The 10,750-nt window shown below is 24.3% G+C and overlaps 2 protein-coding genes across 2 annotated transcripts; both read right to left on the bottom strand.

The window, feature by feature from the left end:
- Positions 1–495: 495 nt before the first annotated feature.
- Positions 496–2,683, bottom strand: Phum_PHUM082820 (Selenide, water dikinase, putative; the record flags this gene model as incomplete). Its single annotated transcript, XM_002423692.1, has 7 exons — positions 496–680; positions 869–1,081; positions 1,154–1,344; positions 1,420–1,532; positions 1,804–2,057; positions 2,398–2,514; positions 2,539–2,683. 7 exons carry the CDS (start codon positions 2,681–2,683, stop codon positions 496–498), a joined length of 1,218 nt encoding a protein of 405 aa, XP_002423737.1.
- A 4,401-nt stretch (positions 2,684–7,084) lies between these two features.
- Positions 7,085–8,624, bottom strand: Phum_PHUM082810 (Epsin-1, putative; the record flags this gene model as incomplete). The annotated part of the gene is made up of 5 exons (XM_002423691.1): positions 7,085–7,399; positions 7,495–7,633; positions 7,738–7,958; positions 8,041–8,265; positions 8,352–8,624. The coding sequence occupies 5 exons, from the start codon at positions 8,622–8,624 to the stop codon at positions 7,085–7,087; spliced, it is 1,173 nt and encodes a 390-aa protein (XP_002423736.1).
- Between the last annotated feature and the right edge of the window lie 2,126 nt (positions 8,625–10,750).

Genomic DNA, 10,750 nt, shown 5'->3' with positions numbered 1-10,750 from the left:
AAAAAATCAAAGGGGGTTAAATTTTTTTTTTTTTCTCCCCCTTCCCTAAAATTGAAAGGGGTAAAAAAAAAAAAAAAAAAAAAAAAAACTTAGCATGTTACAATTTTTGACGAATCCATTGTTTTTTTTTTATTTTTATTTAAAAATTATTATTTGGGGGGAATTGTCATCGATTAAAAAAATTAATTACTTTTTTCCTTTGTAAATATTATTTTTTTAAATAAACTAAAAGAACAGGGATTAATGAAACTTTACTAAAACATAAAAAACTAATGCCAATAAAATATTGGGGGAAGTTAAAAAAAAAAAAAAATTAAGAAAATTAAAAAAAATTTTTTTTTTTTTTTTTTTTTTGGAATATTTAATTTTCGTCAATTAAAAAAAAAAAAAAGAAAAAAAAAAATGAGCGTTTTTATTATTGTAATTAGCGGCTTTGAAACAATGGAACCACGAAAAAAACAACTTTTTTGTTCTCCCTCTCAACTCTTTCGTATATTACCAGAGTTGTCCCTCTTTATCCGTGGCGGGTACCTCGATTACACGAGGTTTGTCAATTATTCGAGCAGTTCTATTACCCTTTTCAACGATTCCAATAATCCACGCTTGATATCCTTCTTGTTTTTCGATATCTTTGCAATAAGCGGCCGCTTGTTCCCTTGGTAAACAAATTAATAAACCACCTAAAATAAATTTAAGTTATTGGTACCTTGCACGATTTAAAAGTCTCGAGAAAACCGATTTGTTGTTTTCAATCATCATCAGAATTACGTCCCAAATTTTCAGCATATTTAAAATAAGCGGGTATTTTTCATCAGGAAAATAAATATTAAGAAAAAAAAAAATTTCCAAAAAAAGTTCAATTAAAAACCTGAAGTTTCAGCTGAATGGCCTTGTAATAATTGAAACATGTTTCCACAGCACTTGGCGACAGCTCCCATTTTTGCCAATACTGGTAAATTGTGTATGACAAATGCAACTTCATTTTTCTGCTGCCTGGCAAGATTTTGTGCATGCCCTAAAAGACCAAAACCTCCTACGTCTGTCGCTCCGTGTGCATTGTATTTATGCATTAATCTGGCAGCTGTGTTAAAAAAATAACTTGTAATTTCAAATTTGATTATCAAAACTCTTGATGAATGACCATTTTAGTTACCAATTCTATTTAATCTGGCCATAGAATCCATAGCTCTGTGATAAGCTTTTCTTACATCTTCTTCTGAAACTACAAGTTTAATACGATTCCAACGTTCTGGTTGATCCAGCCACTGATGTGCATTACCAGCAACCTGAGTTCCAAGAGGTTTTGTTAAAACTAATACATCTCCCACAACAGCATTATCAGGACTGGAAAATAAAAATTAACTCTCAAAACTTTAATGGACCTACTGATGATGTTTCACCCAAATTGAGATATCTTACACAATATATTGATTGGGTTGACATATAGTTGATGCAACACCACCAATGGAACACCAAGGATTAACTACAGTTTGCCCACCTGACACTGAACTACCTGCTTCAAGAGCACAATCCTGAAATGTTTTGCCAATTAAATTATTGAATTTATTCAATTATTTAAAAGATCATTATTTCACTGAAAAATAACCACAAACGAAAAAAAAAAATTAATAAAATTATTAAAACGGTGGTGAAAACTTTCAATTGAAAGTAAAATTAATAAATCTGAAATTAAGAATACAAATCTGCCTAGTGATTAAAAAAAAAAAAATTATAAAATTTTACCTTAACTTTTTTTTTTTGTTAGAGGTAGTCCGTTAAAAAATCTAATCCTTTAAGGTTTACCTTAAATCCAGTCATCATAAGAGGAATAACTACATCTCTTTCTTTGTCCGCCATTTTTGTTGAAATACTCAAAAGCATCAACATGTTATCGCATTCTGTAACACCCATTGCATACAATCCGGATAGAACGTGAGCACATGCAATTTTTCCCATCATGTAGGGGTCATCAACCAACGGATATAAAATATCAGTGGTTTGAACCAAACACAGTCCCCCATGTCGAAGTGGGGTAAGAGATGATCCAAGACCAAATCCTATACCAATTAAAAAACAATTTTACTATTTAAAAAAAAAATTTATTTTCATTGTTAAAAAAAAAAAAAAACGAATTGCTGATACCGACCATTGTAATAAAAAAAAAAAAAAACAGTTAATTATTCGAAAAATAATAAACGACCTTGAACTCTAAATAATAGTTTTTCAAAAAACACAATTATTATTGAATAAATTTCATTAATTACTATCAACAATTAAAACTTACTGCAATTTTTAAAAAAAAATTTATAATAAAATTACCGGCCGGCAAGCTGAATTTAAAATTTAAAAAAATCGTGCATGCAGGACGCATTGACCCAAGGGGCCAAAATCACTTACCGACTCTAGGAATTTCCATGTGCATAAAATGTGCATGTTCATAATCTTGAGCACTATTATCGTCTTGCTGAAGTCCCTCTAAGAGTTTCGAAAGAACCTCTTGAGGGACTTTACACCCTCATCCTTTTAAATCAGCAAAACGAGTGAGTCGGAAAGTAGCATCCAACTCATGTGCCACAGGATCAAAAGGTCTTCTTAATGCTAAAGAATTAGGATTTCCTTCTAATTCCAGATGCACAACTGGAAGTTGTTCTTGATAAACAGGAGCGGCATGAAATTCAGCCATTCCTGGTTGTACACTTTGACGATAAATCTTTGAAACTTTTTTAACACACCACAAAATTTATAAGAGCAAAATCGCTTGGACTTCGCTAGATCTCTAAAATGGCGTCCTCTCACAATAAACGATGGAGAAGAAAGAGATGGATGCATCGCATCGCTCTATAAAAACTCCCTTAAAACCGTTTAAATGACACGCGATTGGCTCATTTTAAATTAAACTTTAGGAGGCAACCAATCAAAATGAAGGACGTACAGAAATGTCAGAGCGGAAATCTTCAAAATTTACTTTAAAAAGAAATAAAATCTGTGCGATATTTTTCTTTTTTTTTTCTTTTTTTTCTTTCTTTTTTTTTGTTTTTGTTAATAATTCTAAATAACTTTTATTTAATTTTAAAAAAGTTTTAAAGTTTTAGTTTAACAATTTAAATGACCTTTTTTAAAGTGTTACACAAACCGTTTTAAAAAAAATTTTATCGGAAATAGTATCAAACATACTGTTTAATTTCAATTTGCTTTTCATTATAGAAATTCATTTTTTGCATTTTTAATTCTTACGTAATTTAATTAAACAAAAAATAAATTCAAAAATTCTTTACAACGTTTAAAATTCATCATCCGAATATATTAAACACTTTTATAATAAATTTAATTTCATTTTACGCATTTAATAAAACCTCAACGTTACTAAAACAAGTAACAATATTCGTTATAATACTAAAATACAATAATAATAATAATATTCTAACAAATAAAGGAAAGGAAAATTAAATAAAAAAACAATTTTTTATTTTATTATATATATAATTTTTATTTAATTTATCTCATTTAAATGATTTTTGATTAATACTTATAAAACAGAGTACGAAAAAAAATTAGATCTAAAAAAAATGAGTATAATACAATGTGTGACGCCTCTTAACCAACAACAACAACAACAAAAAAATTATATATGTAATAAACACAAAGAAAATTTATATTATACTAACTCTAATCGATTATGAATCCTTTTTTTTTTTCAAATAAGGCTGTATTTAAAATTGAGATTCTTTAAAAATCTATGTCGAATTAATTTTATACTATATGACAAAGAAAACCAAGACCGAATAACAATACTATTAAATAAAATTAAATAAATTGGAAAAAAAAAAAGCAAAAACAAAAAATTTTAGAAAACTATTTAAGAGAACAAAAAAAACAAACAATAAGGTCCCAAAAAAGTTTTAAAAAAAAGGCTAAGAACTGTATATGATTCAGTCATTTTTTGTTTTTTTTTTTTTTTAGCATTTTGAATAACAATTAAAAAATCAGACATATATATATAAATAAATTATAACTCACATCAAACATGTTGAGAGTTTTAACAAAACTTATTAGTACAAATAATAATAATAATAGTAATAATAGAAAAAGAAAAAAAAAAGAACAAATTGACAACGATGATTATTATTATTACTGTTATTATTATTATAATTTTTACTAATATGAGATTATTTAATACAAAAATATTTATATATATATATATATATATATATATATATATATATGCTTAACATATACATTTAATTTTATTTATGAAATATATTTATATATATATATATTAAAAAAAAAGAATTCTTGTTTAATTTATTATTTCTATTAAATAATTGATTGAAATTTTCAAATACCATAATAAAATATCTCATCACAATGTCTTCCATTTTAAAATTTCCATGGAAAAATCCAAAATGTAAAAAAAAAAAAAAAAATTTTTTTAAATAATTAAAAAAAAGAAGTTATCATTTAGATAATTACACCGAACCTTTTATTATTATTATTATTATTATTATTATTATTATTATTTTTTAAATCAGTCTGAATTTAATGATTTTATTTATTATTGGACGGTTTACATTTAAAAAAAAAAAAAAAAATTTTTTTTTTCTTATTTTTCTTTTTCTCTTTTTTTTTTTTTTTTTTTACAAATGCAACTAAATTATTATTATTATTATTTTAAAAATTATTATATTCATGCAGTCAAAAACAATTTATTAATTAATTAATAATCGATTAAAACAAGAATTCTTATTATTAATATTAAATATATATATATATATATATATATATATATATATATATATATATATATATATATATATAAATATAAATCAGATAATTATTGCAATATATTAAATGCATTATTTAATTTTATATAAAAAAAATGGGGGGAGGGGGGGGGGAGAAGAAAAAAGAAAATATCTAACTGCTGACAAAAGCAATCAATCAAAGCACTTATTTTTTTTTTTTCTTTTAAGATATAAATAAATAAAATAAATCTTGATAATTTTTTTTTCTTTTTGTGTTATACACGCACTTATTCATATATATGTAATCACTTCAATACACACTTATGTATTATGTATAATTAAATTCATTATCATTATCATTATTATTATTTTTTTTTTTTTATCAATTCCTTGCCCGATTAGAATAATATATATATGTAAAAAAAAAAATTTTACAAAATTTATTTCCGGCATATATATATATATATACTTTTAATTAAATATATGCCCCCCATATACGATACAAAATTTTATATTTTTTTTTTTTATTTATTTTTATACACGTATTCAAATATATATATATATATATATATATATATATATATATATATATATATATATGTATATTTCATCTGAGATGTCCTATAATAAAACTAAAAAAAAAAAAAAAAAAATTTTTTTTTTCTTTCCATTTTTTCTCCATTTTTTTTTAAATTGAAAATTTATCAGAAAATAAAAAATATGACGTAATATATTATTATTATTATTATTATTATTATTTAAAGCGATTTATAAGAAATTCTTACTCTTATAAAATATATTATAATAAAAAACGCGTCATTAGTATTAGTATCATCATCATCATCATCATTTTTTTCTCAAATTTATTTACTGTGCAATAAAAAAAAAAAAAAAAAAAAATTTTTTTCGGTAAATCTCATAAAATAATAATAATAATAATAATAATAATAATAATAATAATAATAATAATAATAATAATAATAATAAAGCATAAGCAGAACAAATTTTTTTTTGTTTACAAAACATTGGTTAGAGCGAATAAACAAAATTACTTATGCTTTACTATAAAAATAATAAAAATATCATTTGCACAGTCACGTATCAGTAAATCAAATTTATGTATATTTAAATAAAAATAAAAACTTTGATTTACTCTATTATTAAATTAATAAATAACTAAATAACAAAAAAAAAAAAAAAATACATTAAATAAAAATAATAATAATTATCATTATTTTTCTTATTTTTCTTTTTTTCCCTTAACGATGATTATTAAAAAATCAATCAACAAAATTGACTTTCAATTTTGTAAACAAACAATAAAGTAAAAAATAATAATAATAATAATAATAATAATAAATTTACATTTAATTACAAATTACATTTTTCATTTTGACTTTTACACGTACTTATGAATATTATTTTTTATTTTTTATTTTTTTTGCAAAAATTCTTATGCGGCGATCGATTTTATAATTCATTATTATTATTTTTTTTAATAAATTAAGGTTTTTTAGTATTTTTTTAAAAAGCAAAAAAAAAAAAAAAAAAAAAAAAAAAAAGTTAAAAAATTTTAAACGTGTCACTTAAAATATTTGTTAATTTTTTTTTACAGTAAAGTAAATCAGTTAAAAAACTGTATCATATGATAAGTGACTGATTTATTAATATATATATTAATAATAACCAAAACCAAAAAAATTAAAAATAATTTAAAACCATCTATCTACTTTTAGTTTTTTTTTCCTTTTTATTCATTCTTGAATTGGTTAAGACAGAAATGGATTAGCAGCAGGTACCAAAGGCGAAGGCAAAGGATCGCTCCCGAAAACCGGTTGCTGCCTTATTTGATTTATCGAAGGCTTGGGAGGAACTTGCTGCGGGAAAAAATTTGAAGGCTGACCTCCTCCTGCTCCCTGTAACGGCACCTGAGAAATTCCAGCGAACGGATTTGCCATTGAAACTGGTAAAGGCGTAGCTTGAAAAATAATAAATAAATTTAATCGTCATCGTTATTAAACTTAACAATTGAAATTTTAATTTCTCGAAAATAATTTTGCATTGAAATAAATACCTTGCTGAGATGATAAATCGAGTTTAGACGTTACGGTTACCAAATTATCTAGATTAACTAATGATGAATTTTCACCGAGAAATGCGTGAGGCGATTTTTTTTGAGGTTTCACTTCGTTGGCATTTTCTAAATTTTTTACATCAAATGGATCAGGCGATTTAATTCCTAAAATTTTTTTTTTTTTTTTTTTTACAAAACAATAATTATTTAATTAATAATTAAAATTTAATTTAATTGTATTTATTAATAAAAAAAATTTTTTTTTTTTTTAATTACCGTTGTTGTTCGTTACGTTATCCGTGTTAGATGATGGTTTATCTCTGTTTGCAATAAAATCAAAATCATCTAAATTGTTCGGAGAAGAAAGTTGAGGACTTGAATTATATGTGTTTGGACTCCATGGGTCCACTGTTTGAGGTTTTGGAACTGGAGAAACTGATTTCCAAGGATCGTTCGTAACGGGATTAGGGGATCGTCCCGTAACAGAAGATCTAGGCTCCGTTTGTATCGGAGCCCAGGGATCGACCGTAGCTGTTGGAGATGTTTTGCTAGCACTTGATGTCGAACTACACCAAGGATCAACCTAAAAATTATTAACGTTTTATTAAAACATTAAACATTATAAATCTTTTTTTTTTTTTTTTATTGTTCTTACTCGATGAGTAAGAAAAAAATTACCTGAGCCTTTTGAGGAGGAGGAGGTACTTGCATTCCCCACGGATCAAAGGTAGGTTCCTGAGCACCTGAGCTGGTCCCGCTTAAGTTAACATCTAACAAATCTAAAACGTGACTGTTGTTTTGCGGAGATGTATTAGCTCTAAAAATTATATATATATTTAATAAATAAACTGATGTTGAGATGTCTCACAATTTGTAATATTTTCCCAACAGTAAGAAAAAAAAAAGAAGCAAAAAACTAACTTAAATTCATGCTGGCTTTGAGACAAGGCTAATTGTAGCCTAACATCATCACTTTTTCGCCTTTGTTCCTCTTGTTCTGCTTCTTCTCTGCTCATAGCCAAAGCTAATTGAAGCTGTAATTCTTCTTCACCCACCGTTTGTGGCCTTGCATTTTCTAATTCTTTGCTTGTAAGGTCGTGACTAACAGGTCTTTCATGTAAACCTTTCCAAGCATCAGGATACTGCACACAAATATTTTTTTTTTAATGTACAATTCTTATTTAAGAATTTAAAAAAAAATTTTTTTAATTGAATTAAATCTACCATAGCTCCATCGCTTCCAAAACCACTCGCTGTTTGGGCAAATCTTTCTTTAGCTTTTAATGCTTTAGCTCTTTCATTTTTCAATCGTTCTTCATCTTTTAATAAATTAACCAATTGTTTTGCTTTTTCTCTGACATTTATTCCTTGATCTTTATTTTCTTCATAATGCTGAAAATCTTTTAACGTTTGAATTGCATAAATATTTTCTTTGCACTGTTGACCAACCTAAAAAAAAAAAAAAATACCGAGTAAGTAAAATGTCATAAAACAAATTATTGCAATAATTTAAAAAAAAAAAAATGATAACTAACTTTTTCCGAACCAGTTTTAATTAGATACTCTAATAAAACTAGTGCTTTATACACATGTCTCCAATTTTTCCCATGGTCATTCAGTCTCTTCCAAATCATTTGCATAATTTCTGTGAAGGCCATAACATTATAAGTTAGGTCAGCAATTTCGGACATAAGAGTACTACTGGGTCCCCATGGGTCATTACTTGTCGCTTCTCTTACTTTTACTTGAGCATGTGTATAATTGTGGGCCAAATTTTTTATGTTCCTCCTCAAACTGCTAACATTCATAGGCCTTTCTTCTCGATGTTTTCTCATCTGGCAAAAAATAAATGAATAAACAAAAAAAAAAAAATTATAAATTCAATCTAATGAGTCGGATATAATTTATTTTTATTTTAAAGGATAATATTAATGAGAGAAATGAAAAAAGGAAAAATTTATAGCAAAGGAGTTAGTTATATAAATTAGGAAAAAAAACCTTGGTACAGGAAGAAAGGCTCTTAAGAATTTGAAGTCCTGTTTGTAAATCAGAAATCTGCAGAATGGGATAAAGTGCAAGAGTCTTCAAACATTTTTGATACTGAAAAAAATATCGAGGACAAAGCTCAAAAAATAATAATAATAATAATAATAATAATAATAGAAAAGAAGGAAAATTTTAGATCAGATAGTAAATTGAAAAAAGAAAAAAACTAAAGTCTCGATATTGAAAACTCTCAATTTTTTTTTTTTTTTTTTTTTTTTTAAATCAAATTGTTATATAACACATAAAATCTTTCATCATCATAAGATTCAGTGATAATAAAAATTTGTATTGTGAAATTCTTTATTTAAAAAATCAATTGTGAGAATTTTGAAGTAAAAAATCAATAAATGGTTTATAATCACAAGTCAACAAAAATTATTATTATTATTATTCTGATATTAAATTGATTATGAATTTTTTCAAACATACAAAAAAAAATATTAATGAAAAAAAATTTTACAATGAAAATAATATACAAAACAACAGTGAAATTTTCGACAAAAAAAAATCAATTAAATTTTGCAAAACATACTTGATAATTTAATTAGAGCTTGGTAAAAAAAAAAAAAAAACAATTTTTGACCTTTCCTATATAATGAATATTGTTTGCCAAGGGGAATATTTTTTTAGAAAATTAATAACACAATTACAAAACAAAAAAAAATTGTAATAAAAACACAAAAAAGAAAAACTAAAAAAATTTAATTAATTGACGTATTTGATTAAAAGAGAAATTATTTCCTAATAGGTTTATACACATTAATTTACATTTATAATAGTTTTGAATTTTTCATCACGAATTAAAAAAATTGTTTTTTTTCGAACCGTTATTTAAAAAAAAAAAAACAAATTTAAATGAAAATTTAAAAAATATTGAAAATAATTTCGAAATATTTCATTTAATTAAATTTTTTACATAACGATATTAAGGTGTAGACATTTATAATTCTCAGAACCAAAATGTTATCATCATTAAATCCTATCATAAAAACTAAATTTTTTTTTGTTTCATATTAAAATCACGCATAAAAACAAAATACTCACCATTTTTTTTTTTAAATTAATTAATTCTACAATCAAAACAAGAATTAATTTTTTGTCTTGAAGCAGAACATGAAAAATTTTGGTCCAATTTTCTTAAAACCTTATGACGAATCAGCAAAATAGAAAAAATGGCGACTGATTTATTTACTTTCTAAAACTACCAACTGTAAATTTTTTCTTTCTTAAGTTGGTAATTAACTGTAAATTTAAGTAGGCTGTTACGTGAAGAAAAAAAAAAAAAAAAAGAAAAAACTTTTTCCTTTTTGTCAAAATTATGGTTCTTTTTCAATCCCAAACTCGCTTTTATTTTCCGTTATTAAAAAAAAAAAAAAAATTCATATATTTTCTCCTAGAAATTCCCTTCCTCCATGAAATTTTATGGCGGTCAATAATCAGTTTTGTTATTAATTTAAAAAAATAAACTTTAAAAAAAAATTATGAGTAAATATTTACCATTAATTCTTTTAAACTCATCACTATTATTTACTAAACTTTGTTTAAATGTTTAAATTATATTCTCTTTTTGTAAAAAAAAGTGTTTGTGTTCAAGGTAGTGTTGTGTTATTATTATTATCATTAAATAATCGCAATGTTTTGTTTTTTTTAATTTAAAAAGGTATATATCTAAAAGAATTAAATTTTTATTTTTCTTCTCTTTTGAACCATAATCCATGTTATGCACATTATTTAAATTTTCTATTTTACAACATTAAATGAATAAAAATAATCGATTATTTATACAAAATTATATAATTATTGGTTTTTTTTTCTGCTTCCCAACATTCTTTATCAATAATTAAATTAACGTAACAACATTCTATTTGCTTAAATTAAAAAAAAAAAA

Source organism: Pediculus humanus, genomic scaffold (genome assembly GCF_000006295.1).
Source record: "Pediculus humanus corporis 1103172107434 genomic scaffold, whole genome shotgun sequence".
Classification (NCBI taxonomy): Eukaryota; Metazoa; Arthropoda; class Insecta; order Psocodea; family Pediculidae; genus Pediculus; species Pediculus humanus.
This window is presented reverse-complemented; position numbering and strand designations above follow the sequence as displayed.